At 43.9% G+C, this 16,782-nt stretch overlaps 1 protein-coding gene across 1 annotated transcript in view; it reads left to right on the top strand.

Moving 5' to 3' along the window:
* The window catches only part of LOC124803278, a 304,062-nt gene that overhangs the window by 106,300 nt on the left and 180,980 nt on the right, over positions 1-16,782 (top strand). The window contains exons 2-3 of the mRNA XM_047264461.1: positions 3,492-3,712; positions 13,579-13,888. Of these exons, the coding sequence (XP_047120417.1) occupies positions 3,501-3,712; positions 13,579-13,888 (522 nt within the window). The 5' untranslated portion in view covers positions 3,492-3,500. The remainder of the gene's footprint in view (positions 1-3,491; positions 3,713-13,578; positions 13,889-16,782) is intronic.

The following is a 16,782-nucleotide window of genomic DNA, read 5'->3' as shown; positions in this document are numbered from 1 at the left end:
CGTCACGGTGCCTTGCACGAACTCCACTGGACTCGTGGAAACCCACGTGAATGTTCCCCAGAGCATAATGGAACCGCCACCATCTTGTCTCTGTCCCCTAGTACAGGTGTCGGGGAGCCGTTCTCGTGGAAGATAATAGATTCGTGCCCTCTCACCGGCATGATGAAGAAGGTACAGGACTCATCCGACCATGCTCTGCCACTGCGCCGATGTCCTGTGTCGATGGTCATTTGCCGATGTTGTGGAGTTAACATTGGCACAAGCATGGGTCGCAGCCTGTGGTCTTTAGGAGTGTTCACTGCACTGTGTGTTCACACACACGCTTGTACTCTGCTCAGCATTAATGTCTGATGTTAGTTCCGCCACAGTTCACCGCCTGTCCTGTTTTACCACTCTGCCAGCCTCTAACGTCCGACATCTGTAATAAGAGGTAGCCATCCAACCCCACGACGTCTGGACGTGGTCTCACCTGGGCCTCGCCATGTGCTGAAGACACTCACCACAGCTATCCTCGAACACCCAACATGTCGTGTAGTTTCTGAAATCCTCGTGTCGAACCTTCGGATCATCACAATCTGGTCTCGGTCAAACTAAGATTGGTCGCGTCCATTCCCCATTCTACACACGGACGGCACGCTCACTGATACTATATGCACGATGCGGGTATCTGACTAGCACTCATTCCTCGTCAGGTAACGCTGCTATCGCCTAATCGTGTTTATATCGATAGTAGGCCGGTGGTCATAATTTTCTGGCTGATCAGTGTATATGGGTACATCGAGAAACTTTTGAAGAGGTACTGGATCTGTTCGAGGAGAAAAGAAATATATGGCACAATTCAAGTAAAAAAAGGAATAGGATGGTTCGATACATATACTGAGCCAAAAAGGAATCGTTATTTTGATAATGGAGGGAAGTGTGGGGAGTAATAACCGTTGATTTAGACCAACGCTTGACTATAACTATTGTAAGCGGGTTCAAGTGGATGTAATTTCCAACAGTTATGCCGAGATGAAGAGGCTTGCACACGATAGACTAATGTACAGAGCAGCATCAAACCAGCCATCGGACTGAAGACCACAGCAACGAAAAAACAGTAGCAGCCACCTGTCATTGTTGATTTGAATTAATGTGAATGATGGTCAGACTGCATTTAAATCGAAACAGGGTATGAGCCTACGCTCACTAATCTAATCATACCTGTGTTAATCGATATTGCGGAACACAATTGATCACTTTTTTGAAACCCCCGTAATGGTCTCCCATTGAGACGCAGGGGTTTGAAATTTGTCTTAAAGGTGAATACGGCCTTCCTCTGTAATGGCGCAGAACCGTGGTGCCATGTGACGTCACCTTCCAGCTTGACGTTGCTCCAAATGCACGGTGTCGACATATGCGAAAGAAAGGCCAGACCTCAGAACTTCATGTGACGTGTAAGAACAGTTAACGGTATCACACTGGAACCAAATTTCACCAAAATTCTTCTCAACGCTGCCGTGGCAGTGTCACAAGATTGGAAGATCGTCACACCCCTCTTACCCACGTTTCACCTCTTCTTTTGACACATCTGCGATGGAGGTCAGAACCGCGACGCCCAGCGTTGAAATCCATCGGTTTTCTTATGAGTTGCCGAGGAAAACATTACAGCCACACCGCTGCTCAGAATTGACACGAAAAGGCCTCAAGGGGTGGACAAGGGCGTCAATGGAACCACACCTTTCTTTGGGGCGTCGATTCCCACATATTACGAGGACAACGACGACAGCTCGCTATGCGAAGAGCAACAGGACAATGTTCTTGTATCAGCCCTTCTCTAAGGATGCTTGGGGAAAATACGAGGGTATTCCCAAAAGTAAGGTCTCCTATTTTTTTATAAGTACATAGACCTGTTTATTTCTACAATGCTTTACATCAGTTTACAGCTTGAACATTTAGCTATTTTTCGACATAATCTCCATTTCTGTCGATGCATTTTTGAAGACGCTGTGGCAGTTTTTGTATGCCCATGTCATACCAGCTCGCCACCATTCTGTTCAGAAAGTTATGAACTGGCGTGATTGTTTCTTGGTCTCAGGTGTGAAGTGGTCTGCCCAGCTTCCGTCACCCGTTACAATTGAGTCCAGAAAGTGGTCCTGTTCGGTTGCAAGGCGGTGAAGAAATACGCGGGAAGTATCAACTCGTTACCGCATGTGGTCCTCGGTCATCATGCGTGGCACCCACCTTGCGCACACCTTCCGGTAGTTCAATGTTTCCGTTAAAATTCTGTGAGCGGTGCTTCGGGAAACCTCAGGAACCAACGTGTGCAGAGATCATCCGTAATTTTATCTCCCTGGTCTTTTCGCGAGATCTACGCAGGGGGAGACAATCTATTGGTTGACTTTCCCTGTATTGTTCGCTCTGGAAACTTTAACAGCACACGATAACGTGATGCAGAACGCCTTTCTCGCAGAGTCTGCCCCTGGAGTTGGCTGAGCATCTCCATGACACTTTCTCGCTTACTAAATGAACCTGTGACGTAACGTACTGCTCTTCTTTGAATGTTATGGATTGCCTCCATCATTTCTGTCTGGTGCGGATCCCAGACTGACGACCAGTATTCAAGTATTGGTCAAACGAGTGTTTTGTAAGCCACCCAGTTTGCTGATGGACCACATTTCTTGATTATTCTTCCAGTGAATTTCAGTCTGGCATCTGTCCTACTCGCGATTAAACGTCCCTTTCAAATCGCTCTGTATACAAACTCGTAGCCATTTTATGGAAGTAACTGCTTCCAGATTCATGTTTTCGTTAATTCAACCTGCTGTAAACTAATTTTTCTTTTATTTTTATTGTTTTATGTGTTTCGAATACAGTCAAAAGGGAATTTCCAAAATCCGTAACTGGTTCAGACTAGCCAGTTGCCACCTGCAAAATGTTCAAATGTGTGTGAATTCCTAAGGGACCAAACTGCTGAGGTCATCGGTCCGTAGACTTACACACTACTGAAACTAACTTACGCTAAGAACGACACCCCCCCCCCCACACACACACACACACACACACACACACACACACACACACACACACACACACACACCCGAGGGAGGACTCGAACCTCCGGCGGGAGGGGCCGCGCAATCCGTGACATAGCGCCCCAAATCGCGCGGCCACTCCGCGCGACTTGCCACCTTCACATTGTCAATATACATAGAGAAAACGAAGAATCGGTGTGTAACCTCTAAATCGGCAAAGTTTTTCTCGTGGAATTCTTGACTGTTTGATATGCCGCATCATCTCCTTTCTATTTGAAATTTAGATTGAGCCAATATGGCGAATTGAAAAAGACCGTCACGTTGGTGACACAGCCTCACGAGTTTTCCCGTCTTCCATCTCATACTACTTAACTTTAAATTACTGTTTATCCAACTGTTTTGTTTTAAAAGCGTGGCTCCACTCTTGCGGACCACGCTGCGGAGTTTCAGAGTGACTGAGGTGCCTGCCCTGCCCCGCAGGTGGTGATCATGGGTTCGAGCACGACGTCCACCTCGTCGAACAACACGATCAACACGTCGACGGACTCGGCCAACACGGTGGCGACGCTCATCACGGTGACGGACGGCGACTGCGACGACGAAGCCGACCCCGAGCCCGAGACGAAGGCCTTCTCGCCGCCTCCCGAGCGGCCCGCCGTCTCGGCGCAGCGCCGCCAGGAGCTGCTCGACGAGATCTTCAGGTGAGGCGCGTCAGTGAGCACGGCCGCAAACGAGTGACGAGGCTACACAGGGCGGTCAGAAACAGTCTCAAAAGCTTGTAAGTGTGTTGCGGGCTACGTTGTCCTGAGAAATAATTACTGAGGTGCGCATTCGGTACGTTGCGCCGTTTCCGAGTTAACTAGCACTGAAGTTAGCCAGTCAGGCTGTCGTGGGCGCAAATTCAAGCTGCCCGCCAGAGACGGTGTCGCTAATCGTGTTCCTTCGTGTGCTTTCCTAAAACGGAGCAAGAGAGCGATGCAAAAATTGGACATGGGACCGCAGTAAGGATCGAACCCGAGCCAAAGGCTGAGCAGTTCTCGTGCACTATCATCTACGCCGTGAGAACGATTGACAGTAATTACATCTGGCGGGCCGCTTCAATTTGCACTCGCGGCCGCCTGATGGCCCACTTCATTGCCAATTATTTTGGAAATTTGTGGTTATAACTATGGGACCAAACTGCTGAGGCCATCGCCCCAGGCTTACACACTACTTAATATAACTTAAACTAACTTACGCTAAGGGCGAAGCACACACACACACACACACACACACACACACACACACACACACACACATCCATGCCCAAGGGAGAACTCGAACCTCCGACGGGTGCAGCCGTGCGAACCGTGTCAAGGCGCTCTAGACCCCGCGGCTACACCGCGCGGCCCAACGCTAATTAACTCGAAACGGCGCAACACAAATAATTTTTATCTTAACAGTAATTTCTCAGTACAACCTACTCTGCAATGCCTCAACAAGCTTTGCAGACTGTTTCTGACCGCCCTGTATACAAAGAGCACATAATAAGCTGAAAGTGTGAAAACAGCCATTCTTCTTCTCCTGAGCACACAATGAATCGTGGGCATTAATCATCTAACATGGAACTGGATATGAAAATTACTGCCGGCCGGAGTGACCGTGCTGTTATAGGCGCTACAGTCTGGAGCCGAGCGACCGCTACGGTCGCAGGTTCGAATGCTGCCTCGGGCATGGATGTGTGTGATGTCCTTAGGTTAGTTAGGTTTAATTAGTTCTAAGTTCTAGGCGACTGATGACCTCAGAAGTCAAGTCGCATAGTGCTCAGAGCCATTTGAACCATTTTGAAAATTATTAGAGCGAATAGTCACAACGGAAAACTCCTAGCTTTGCAAGTGAATTTTCACATACAAAGAGCACAGTAATAAATGAGCAAATTAATGGAAGAAAATCTCATGGAAGTTAGCCACAAAAACAAACCGGGAAATGGAACATGAACATATTAAACGAAAGCCTACTCGATCTCCCCGCCAATGACAAATGAATTTTAAAAAATGCTGTTCCTTCCACTCATTTTCTCTTCGTGTCCGGAGCATCCCTCTCCACGCGCAGCAATAGACGCCCTACATAACAAACAAATATCAAATGCACACAGACATCAGAATGAAAACAAAAGCCGACCGAAAAAAACACAGCGAGTGTTGGCTATACTACAAACAGTAAACATACACAGTCAATACTTGTTTAAAAAATATATATGCAGTGACAGTGAAGTGTTTAGGTGAAATGTGCTCGCAGACCCCAACAATCAGACATCCTGCTACATGTAGGACAAACACGTACAATTACACATTAGCACATATGCAATAATAGGATCCCAAAAAGTCATAAGCAGGACCAAACAATAATTTACCCTTACAAAACTTGCACTCCAAAAAGTAGTTTATTACCTAACAATGAGAGAGCAACGAAAAAACTGTAATATATCTGGTAAAATGTTCGTTATATGCGTACTACAAACATGTATTACAGGCCTCTGAGGATGCTTCGCAAATAAACGGAGTGAAATGCGTATGCTATACAAACACACAGAATTTTATTTAGTAACGTGGATTTAGAGCATCTTCAAGAAGGCGATGACGATGACGATGATAATAATAATAATAATAATAATAATAATAATGCAGAACCAACTAAGGAATGCCGGAATTCATAGAAATGATGAAATATCACTGGGATTTGACAAAGGTACACCTTTTGCTGGTAATATTATTTAGCACTCCGTCGGCGTACGGGACTAACCTACCAACAGGAACCTGGCAGAGAATACACAGACTCTTAGATAATTAGTGTCATATATTCCGACAGGAGCTAATGTTGGTCCAAACTGAAAGAAAAGTTCCTATAATGATATATCCGGAAACCAATACCTGCTGAGGTATAGGCCGTTGAAGTTCACAGTCTACATTTTGTTTACAGATTAGATTAGATTCACAAGTGTTGGCATAATAAATATACACGTGTGGGCTGTTACAACGCTTCGAGCAATAATAGACGTGAGGCATTAGGATCGCCGTATGGTGCAGGAACTGTCGGCGACAAACTCATAGACCGTACGCTTTACGAGACAGATTACCAGGTGCTGCGTATCACCGATTTCTGCGCGAAGAATTACCATCGCTGTTGGGAAAGGTATCCACGTAGAAAGACAATGACTGTGATTTGTACACGACGGACGACTCTCCATTTTCTGCGTATCGTGCGACAATACCTCACCGCCATGTTACATAGGCGATGGATTGGTCGAGGAATTCCCCGTTCTGTGTATCGTAATCATTTGAATTTCTGACTACGGGTAAATTTAAAGGCGCTGGTGTATGCTCCACCCACCAACAATGTGCAAATGTTACAGCAGAATGTGACAAATGCACGAGAAGGAATCCCAATAGAGGCAAGAAGGGCTGAAGGATGTGTCAGGAGTAACCAAATGCAGCACCGCCCGTAGTGTCTGCGTCTACGTGATAGATACATTGAAATGAGAGAACACATTTGCTCATATCTTAAATTGTATTGGTTTCCGGACATGTTATTATAGCAACTTGTGTTCGAATTTTGACCGATGCTACTCCCTTTACGAATATGTGACACTGTTTTTTCAACTAAACAGAATTAGAAAGTTATGACACAGCCGTCACGTCAAATAATAAAAAGGAATAACGTGCGTAAACATACCTTACTATCGATAGTTATATCCAACTTCTTACTTAATACTTCTGGTTTTCACTTACCCAGAATCACTGAACACATTGCCTAGTAACACATTGCCTGAACACACACACACACACACACACACACACACACACACACACACACACACACACACACACACCTCTGTCTTTCCAGTCTCCTTTCGAACTTATTTTTCGTTTATGAAGTTCCAACATACTGATGAAAGACGGAACCAGCGACTAGGCTATTACATTGTTTTCTAATATCTGTCACAGCTGCAATAATAGTAATTTCTTTGTGGTGACTAGCTAAGAACCATCAAGTCCATTTTCAAACCATGGCTTTAAACGTAAGTGTAATCATATAATTCCCAACAGTGTACATGTGAGTAAGAAAATATTCATTATACTTCACTAGTAATAATTAGATAAATACAAAATGATAAACTTCATATGAGTGTACAAAGCTATTTATTTCCACGCAAAGACCCACAGGATGTAGCGCACTGTCAGAAGGCATATAGTCAGCTGATCCTTCTCCCACGACACGGATAGGCCCTTGGCACCTAGAAGTGTCTGTAGCAATGGCCAGGAACAGAGACACCCAGCAGTAACTATGATGTTAGTGCATTAAACACTGAGAGATGTATTGGAAGATCCTCAGTCTCCCCAACAGCAGCCTTGTAGTTGCTGACCAAGTCCCATGAACAGCAGGCTATGGTTACTTGGATGCTGTCATCTCAGGAATGGCAAGCATCGAGTTTTCGAGGTGCTGTAACATCTTGTGCTGGAACATTTAATACATGGATGTCACTGCATGGAAATAATCGTTGAATCGAATGCTACAGTACAAATGCCGTCAATCCTAAAGATCAGCTGAATTCAGAGCTGATGAACTGCGGTGTTTGTGGAGAAAGGTTTAGATAATGACATGTGGCTCTGCGTGTTATGATCGAATGTAGCCTACTTTTTTACTAGTGGTCAGCGAACACCATTCTGCTGCGTTTGCTTAACAACTTGCTGCAGTCTTTAACTGCACTGTCAAGACTCTGAAAGGTGGTACTGCATCTGAAGTAAACCTTGTTTCTTCACATAACAACATCTAACGATTCTTTCTCTCTCTCTCTCTCTCTCTCTCTCTGTGGACATTTTGCTGACTGTGTGACATGCACCCAGCGATTGGTGTTCATCTAGCAACGTGAGCTTATGTATGTGACCAACCGACTTACAGTGTTTATTCTTTCTTTCTACTGTTTGGCTACATCCTCACCTCTGCCTGCAGCCTCCTGTGGCTGCGCTAATTTCAGAAAAATTTTAATTTCTTCCCCTTTTCTACTTCGTGGCGTAACAGCAGTTATGTAGAAGAAACTAAGGAACGACAGAAAACGTAAAGATGACGTATTGTCAGTTTGATATCTCACATGGCACAGTTTCTATTTGAAAATTACGAATTTCGTCCAAGCTGCTGGCTTCCAATATGGCTGCCATGTTGGAAAATAGCTTCCCTTGTTTTCGCCCTTTCTCATCTCGTTCCACTACTTGACTTTATATTTCTGTTCATCAACCTGCTTTTAATTTAAAAGGGTGGTTTTACACTTGTGAACCACACTGTATGCAGTGCGCCTGGTCAGCTGCGAGGGAGAGCCTGGTGGTTCTGATCTTGCCAGTCTACATAAAACAATCAACAAAGTAAATAAACTGTTTTCTTTGTAAGTGGGTCTGCAGCCATCAGATATTGCTTACATAAAGAAATGTTGCCACTGAGACTGTGACTTCTCAACGTCATGCATGCTCTAAAAACAGTAGACTGTTTACCGCTGAGATGCAAGTGCTTGATAACCTCCTCAGTCCTGAGAAAATTTTTATTTAAATTTTTTATATTTTCTTCCATAATTTGCTCATTAGTAATACTAGAAACACTAGAAAAATGTTTAAATAATCATTCATTTCTCCTAATCCTGCAAAGGGATGTCCACCACAGGGGACGTTAGGTCTCAAGGTGTAATGAAGTTCCACAAATCATATTTCCATTAAGAACATTATTTTTAGTTTTATCGATGCAGTATTTATTTAAATTAATACAAAAATACATTTTATTGTTGCAATATTGTACCGAGATATATCTACTGAACAAAAGAAAAGTAGATTAGAAAAAAATTTGAAATACAATAGGTCTATCATAATCATTTATTTCTGATGACAAATTTAATTTATTTAGTCTTCACAGCTCGTGATAAAGCTCCAAGCAGTTGCGTGTATCTTGCAGGCAGAGGAAAACTTTGTAGGTGGAACATCTTATTCGTGCCTTATCAGCTGAACACCCTGGAAAACAACAGCGATTTTTGGTAACCGGTTGAGGAAGTTCTGGTACATGTAGAACACTATCGGTCCGTAGGACATCGCTTTGGTGCTGGATTTTCGAAGTCAGGATTATCATCGGATATGACTTCAGATTCACGCGTATGCCGTAGATATTCCTCTTACTTTCCTCTGAACTGGAGGCAGTCTAGAACGTCATCCTTCAATGTACCCAAGACAGCTTGATCACGTCTGTGTTCTAGCCATGAAGCAGAAATAGCGAAATCTGTGAAGTGCATAATCACCTTACAGTCCACTTCTTAGTTCTGCAACTTATTCTGTAATAGCTGATCAACCTGTCGAGAAAGTCAACACCTCCCATATATGAAATGTAGGTGCTTACAACTGCGGGACAATCCACTTGGGTGTACTTTTTTCTTCCCTGCACCAGCGGCGACATTTTATCAACTGGATTTACTCCTTCTCTACTGGACATAAAGATAACAGGGCGATTGTCGAACCACTTCACTACACAAACTTGTCCTTCACTTCTCACTGACTGACCAATGGATCCCCTACCAATTTTCTTCATATCCTTGTCCAATGATAGTTTGGAATCTTCTGGAATTCTAGAGTTCTGTAATGTTCCAGTGGCTTGACACTCAGCTTCACTGTGCAGTTTGTCTCAAAGCGACTCCGATGTGAAATAACGGCCCATGTATATGGTCACTCCACGACGAAGAATGGCTGTCAGTTTTATAACAGCTTTTCCACCTACATCCAAATTTTCATACTGAGTGTCAGTCACTATAGAAGTACCTTTCCCATGGTAAAAGGAGAAATCTAAACGAAGGCCATCAGTTGCAGCCAAGACAAAATTTTTTGCTGTGACCCGAAAATGGAATCATCTGTTCATTAACAAAAACGTCAGAGGGCCTAGGGTTCAGTCTGTAACCATTCCGTACACTTTCAAGAATAGGTTGTATTTTCCAAAATTTATTATTTTGTTTTACTTCAAGAGACACTTCATCATCATTAACAATTTCTGTCACGGCAATCTTTTTTAGCAATACAATCCACCCTAGTCTTTTTGGCCCAATAAATCCTAATCCTGCAGCACAAGTATGACATCATCATTGTTGCAGACATAAACCTTTTCATTTCATCTACAGTACATTCAGCTCTCTCCCATATATATTCGGTAAGAGTGCTAAAAATATTTTCTGGCAGATGTTTTCTCACATAGTCAAGAGGTGGTAAGTTCACACCGAGTGCCACTTGTTCCTCATAATCAGGTGTAAGTGGTAAGGGGAAAAAATCCAAACTCTACTTGCAAAGTATCCTGTTCAACAACTAAACTGACTGAGCATGAAATCAGTTGAAGATAAAAAAAGAAAGATTCCACCTTTGCTGAACATGTTCTTACCGAACGTCATTCGTATGATGTTAAATGTGTTGTTCTCCATAGAGGAACTGAAGGCAGACAACTAATGTTGCTCGAAATTCTGGTCATTAATAAACATCAGTAAAAAAACTCTAAGCCGGTCCTTAATAACCAAGCACAGTTCCATTTCTCACCCTTACTAAAGTAACTGGTTACTTAATATTTTCCTCGCGATTAGAAAATGTGCCTGTTACACTTGATCCACACTCACATTCCATAGACTTCTTTCCCCCCTCCGTTTCCTCTCAGAGGTGTTCATCACATTCACCAGTCTGTCCAGATAACAATGTAGTTTGAGTCATTAATCACTTGTAAAAGACGTTTGGTTGATTGATTTCCATATGGTAAACTTTGAATATACTTTAATATAAGATTTATTTGTTCATAGCCTCTTTGGATATTACATTATCCTGTATTATGTATCGATATAGTCGTAAAATGTCACGTATCTTTTAAAAACAATTTTAATGCAGCTGTGAACCCTCGTTAAAGTGGTGGTGACTATTTGTTTAATATCATGTTATCTGACCATGTCCTAGGACGCCGAAAGCAGGTTCATTGTGAACTATTAAATAAACATTATTATAGAACATTAATACTGTGTATCCAAGTTTATAATATGCCTGCTCATTCAAGAATCGATGGAATATTTCCTAAATACACTCTAAGGAAAAAAACACAGGACGCACCACGAAAGAATTATTCGATTGGGACGGAAATCTGTAGATCTTAAAAGTTAAAAGTTGGTTTTAACTGATTGTTATCTGCAATGGCAAAGTGTTACCATGTGCGATTTCATTTACGATGAATCATCACGACTTGGATATAACTGCACTGAAGATAGCTACACAAGAAGTGAAGGTAGTCTTCATTAAACAGATAAATTTATGATTGATGCTGCCTTTCCTCCAATCTCGGATCTCATTAATACTGAGTGGAGCACGCAGTTCCTGGTGGAAACAAACCAGAGACAAACTGTTACAATTTCAGAAAAATTGGATGATTTATTCAAGAGAAAGAGCGTCACAAATTGAGCAAATCGGGTAACGCGGTTCACCTCTGGCCCTTATGCAAACAGTTATTAGGCTTGCCATTGACTGACAGAGTTGTCGGATGTCCTCCTGAGCGACATCGTGCCAGATTCTGTCCAATCGGCGCATCAAATTTTCCGAGTTTGTTGGAGGGCTCTGCCCGTAGTGCTGCAAACATTCTCAGCTGGGGAGAGACCTGGTGACTTTTCTGGCCAAGGTGGGGCTTGGCAAGCACGAAGACGAGCAGTAGAAACCGTCACCGTGTACAGGTGCGCTTTACTTTTCTGAAATGTAAGCCCAGAATGGCTTGCCGTGAAGGCCAACAAAACGGGGCGTAGAATACCGTCGACCTGCGGCTGGGCTGTAATGGTGTCGCGGATGGCTACCAAAGAGGGGCTGCTATGAAAATAAATGGCGCTCCAGGCCACCAGTCGTGGTTGTCGGGCCGTATGGCCAAGAGGGAATGGACGACCAACAACGAAGTGCTCGGATTAAGAAGGGTGCAAGACAGGAATGTAGTATTTCCTCCCTACTGTTAAAGACGCAATGATGGAAATAAAAGAACGGTACAGGAGTGGAGTTAAGATTCAAAGTGAAAGGATAAGAATGATATGATTCGCTTATGACATTGCTATCCTGACTGGAAGTGAAGAAGAATTACATGATCTGTTGAACGGAATGAACAATGTAATGATTACAGAATATGGATTGAGAGTAAATCGAAGAAAGACGAAAGTAATGAAGTGGCAGAAATGAGAGCAGCGAGAAATTTAACATCAGTATTGGTGGCCACGAAGTAGATGAAGTTAAGGAATTCAGCTACCTTGGCAGTAAAAAATCAGTGATGGACGGATCAAGGAAGACATCGAAAGCAGACTAGAAATGGCAAGAAGGGCATTTCTGGCTCAGAGAAGTCTACTAGTATCAAATATAGGTCTTAATTTGAGGAAGAAATTTCTGAAAACGTACGTCTGGAGCACGGCATAGTATGGTAGTGCAACATGGACTGTGGGTAAACTGGAACAGACGAGAATCGAAGCATTTGAGATGTGGTGCTACAGACGAATGTTTAAAGTTAGGTGCACTGATAAGGTAAGGAATGAGGAGGTTCTACGCAGAATCGGAGAGGAAAGGAATATGTGGAAAAGACTGATAAGGAGAAGAGACCGGTTGATATGACATCTGTTAAGACATGAGGGAATGACTTCCACGGAACTAGAGGGAACTGTAGAGGGCAAAAACTGTAGAGGAAGACAGAGACTGAAATATATCCAGCAAGTAATTGAGGACTTAGGTTGCTACTCTGAGATGAAGTGATCGGCACAGAAGAGGAATTCGTGGCGGGCCTCATCAAACCAGTCAGAAGACTGATGACCCAAAAAAAAAAAAAGAAAATGGCTGCAAAAGATAGATCACACTGGTGCTCAGAGCGTCTTTAGACACCGCTGGTCTTCGGAGGCTCAGTTAGAAGTGAGACTCATCACTGAAGACAGTTCTACTCCAATGAGACCGAATATGCCCGACACCTCTGCAAACGGTCTTGTTGGTGTACAGAGTCGCAAGGAGCTCCGTGAGATCAGTTCCCTTTCTGTGAGCCGCCTATTAATGGTCATTATTGTTACTGGAGCGATGGTAATGATGAATCCTGGGCTCTGAGTGCCTCTGACGATTTCTGGGTCAGGTTCCCTCGTCTTCTATGTTACCCGCATCGTTCCTGAATCTGTGTTCGGTCACCGTTCACCATCGCTGAATAGTGGTATAGCTTCTATTCAAATGTCGAGCGATTTGCCGATTACTCCAGCCGGCTTCTTCTAGATCGACCACATGTCCTGTCTCAAATCCTGACATCTGCGTATATTGCTCACGCTGCTGTCTGCGAGGAGCAGTTACTGTCCAGCTGAGTACACGGAATGAAATTCGCAAAGACTTTGCCTCGGTATCGACCGTGTCCCACGCTTACCACCCTTGCCAGCTGCGCGGTGAAATTGCGCTGCAGCGTTACACAGTCACCCATCGGCCGTCAAAGTATACAGTTTTGCATTGTCCGTCGATACCTGTATGAATATATCAACTTGTGTGCTGTGCAGCAGCGTGAGCGCCCACGCGCCGCCGGAGTCCCCGCTGGTGCCGCCGCCTGCGCCGCCGGTCACGCCGCTGACGCCGCTGCTGGGCGCGTGCCGGCGCGACACGCGCTTCTTCGCGCGCAGCGAGGACCTGGACTCGCCGCCGCCCGAGGCCAGGGGGCCCGCCCCCGCCGCCCCCGCCGCCACGCTGCCGCCCCACGCGGCCCCCGCCCCACACGGGCTGCAGCACCCGCACCCGCTGCCCGCGCTCACGCTGCGCCGAGCCTCCTCCGTCAGCACGCCGCCGACCGTCGTACCGCTCAACCCCGACAAGGTCAGCTACCCGCTACACTTGAACGTTGCCCAATGAAGAACACTACTTTTGGGCCCATAAATAAAAACTTATCGATAAGACAGAGTTAATTATGTATTTAAAAAAGTCAGCCTGTGTGTGTTTGTGCTTGCAAAACTAAAAAAGTAACCGGTCAATTGACCTGGAAATTTTGACACAACATTGCATCCTAATACGCACGTGTTTTTGTGTAACTATTTTTTAAAGCAATATGTAATATATAAAGACAAAACGTTGTTCCAAAAATCTCGCCAAGTTCTTGACCGATTAGCTTCAAATTTTTACGCGATGCTCCATCGAAAATTCGTATATATATATGTCTAAAGAACTTTGACAAGAAACTTCCTGGCAGATTAAAACTGTGTGCCTGACAGAGACCCGAACTCGGAACCTTTGCCTTTCGCGGGCAAGTGCTCTACCATCTGAGCTACCGAAGCACGACTCACGCCCGGTACTCACAGTTTTACTTCTGCCAGCATCTCGTCTCCTACCTTCCAAACTTTACTTTGTCAGCAGCGAGCAGTCATCGTAGCTTACGGTATTGTGCGCTACAGTTCTTGCGAGTCCCATATTTCCTCCACAGCAGTACACTTCACCGCATTTCACATGAGACAACCTCGACCGTACCTAGCAACATTCGAACGGATAATTATTCAAGTTGAGTAGGTGCGGCTCTCAGCCATTTTGCCAAGTCAATAACAATCTAAAACTTTGTATAGAAATTTCATTAGCGAATCCTATCCTTGAGAAGTAACTTCACATTCTGAAAAGAACCGGGAAATAACGTGTTCAGTTCATAACTAAAAGTGCCATTGTGATTTCTCAGAATTTTTGCAAAATAAATAATAATTTTCGTTAGTTTCATGTTTTTCTTACACTAACTAGCACTACTCCAGTACCGAAGTATCCTGCTAGTAACGTAAGAAATTTTGTGAATTTTTGTGTCATTTTCTAACAGCGGACGACTCCAGAAGATATTTATTGCTGAAAGTTTTTCAGGCATTTCTCTTTAGAACGTTAGGAGCGTCTGTCTGACTTCTGTAGTAGTGTGGGGGTGGAAATTGCATCTTGCAGGAGCCACAGGGTAAAGGGTACATCTCGGATTAATCCGTTGGGCAGAACGACAGAATAGCACCCCACCGCTCACACTGTATGCAACATTGAGACGGACAATAGGCAATATATATTTTGATACATAATATGTATATCATAGGACATTTTTAAGTTCTACATCTCAGCTGTTTCACTTATGTATTAAATTTATTATAGCTGGCCCGACTGGACAATTTCGGCGCTGTAGGTATAGGTGTGTTGAACAGTTATCCATATTGTTCCGTCGGACATCTCCGACAGTACAGGCACCTTTGGTAGTACAGCGGCCATAAAGAGACTATACTGCGAAAAATCAGGACTTCAGCCACTTACTGGTATTAAAATAAATCAACGGTGAAGTTTGAAAATTTATGCCGGACCGGGACTCGAACCCGGGCGGAAAACTGCGAGGTGTCTTCCTATGCGGTCTTTCTGTATCGAGTGCTCGCTTCCATGCATTGCTAAGTGCATAGCCGGTCTCGCTATTAAAGTTCTTTTCACACAGTCTGTCTTCAACCACTTTCCCGATCAAGAACAAAATCTTGTATTTATGTAACTGGTTGTTTTCGACCACCGCTGGTTTTTTTTTTTTTTTTTTTTTTTGCTTAACGCAGCAATCTGCAAAAGTTCCTATAGACTCGCCCACATAACATTTGCCACACTCGCAAGAAATGCTATAAATTCCAGTACTCTCAGGCCGAGATTATCTTTAACAGCCCTCAGTGCTACTTTTAACTTTCCTGGGAGGCCGGAAGACTGGTCTGCCTGTTTAGGACTCTTTCTTAATAGTTTTTGCACCACAAAATTGGAGACGCGATATGTGTCTGTTCATCTGGTTTCCTCGACCTAATACTCGTATTACAGACGTGACACATGTTCCTTCTGAGTCATATCGTTAATTTCGGTGGTTCTTTTGTAGTTCTGATTCTGTAAACCAAGGTGTTCAGCATAGCTCTATTCTAAGCAGGATGGTGAAACTTATGCCCATTACGAGAGACACCCCTGTGCATCCTACACAGAATGACCGACTCGTCCATCTGATTTCTGTTTGACCAGCAGATCTATAAAAGTTAATTTCCCTTTCTTCTCTACCTCCGCTGTAAATTTATGTTAGGATGTATCTAATTAAAATGGTCAATGAACTGCTGGAGGGGTCACTGCGATGCAGCGAGTTCAAGTATCGTTAACGTATCTGAAGGAGGAAGGTCGACGGAAGAGAGCACTGTTCAGTGTTCCTTCTTCAGAACCCTCCCTCAGTACGCGCCATCTCACTATTGTCATCAACACTTAATCCAGCCAATCAGATGCCGTCGTGTGAGTGTAATCGCAATTTTGGGATTTTATCCGAATTTGACACGGAAAGTAAAGCGAGGACTTTTTATGTAAGAGCTTCGTCACGAAAGACTCCGTAGCCACTCTTCACATTTGTCACTAACGAGTAATCTGCGATACCCGGTCAGATCTCCTTAGTGATTTACATTACCCGCATGTTTACCTACCCGCGTAAATTCAGGATCTCATGCGGCCAAGTTGACAGTTTTAACATTTTGACTCATTACTCTCAGCTACGTTGTAAAATCATTCGACATGCATCTGCATGACCACCATACATAGTAATCGTAACATAGGTTAACTGTATGAATGTGTAATGACAAGTAAATGTCCCACTTTTGTATATCATTTCTTATTCCTGATTTCTATCCTGTAAATGACAACCACCATCATCTTATAATTGTAATGCAGATCTTAGTTTATCTGTTTGGTCAAGTAATACGTGCGGAATA

This window comes from Schistocerca piceifrons, chromosome 6 (genome assembly GCF_021461385.2).
Source record: "Schistocerca piceifrons isolate TAMUIC-IGC-003096 chromosome 6, iqSchPice1.1, whole genome shotgun sequence".
Classification (NCBI taxonomy): Eukaryota; Metazoa; Arthropoda; class Insecta; order Orthoptera; family Acrididae; genus Schistocerca; species Schistocerca piceifrons.
This window is presented reverse-complemented; position numbering and strand designations above follow the sequence as displayed.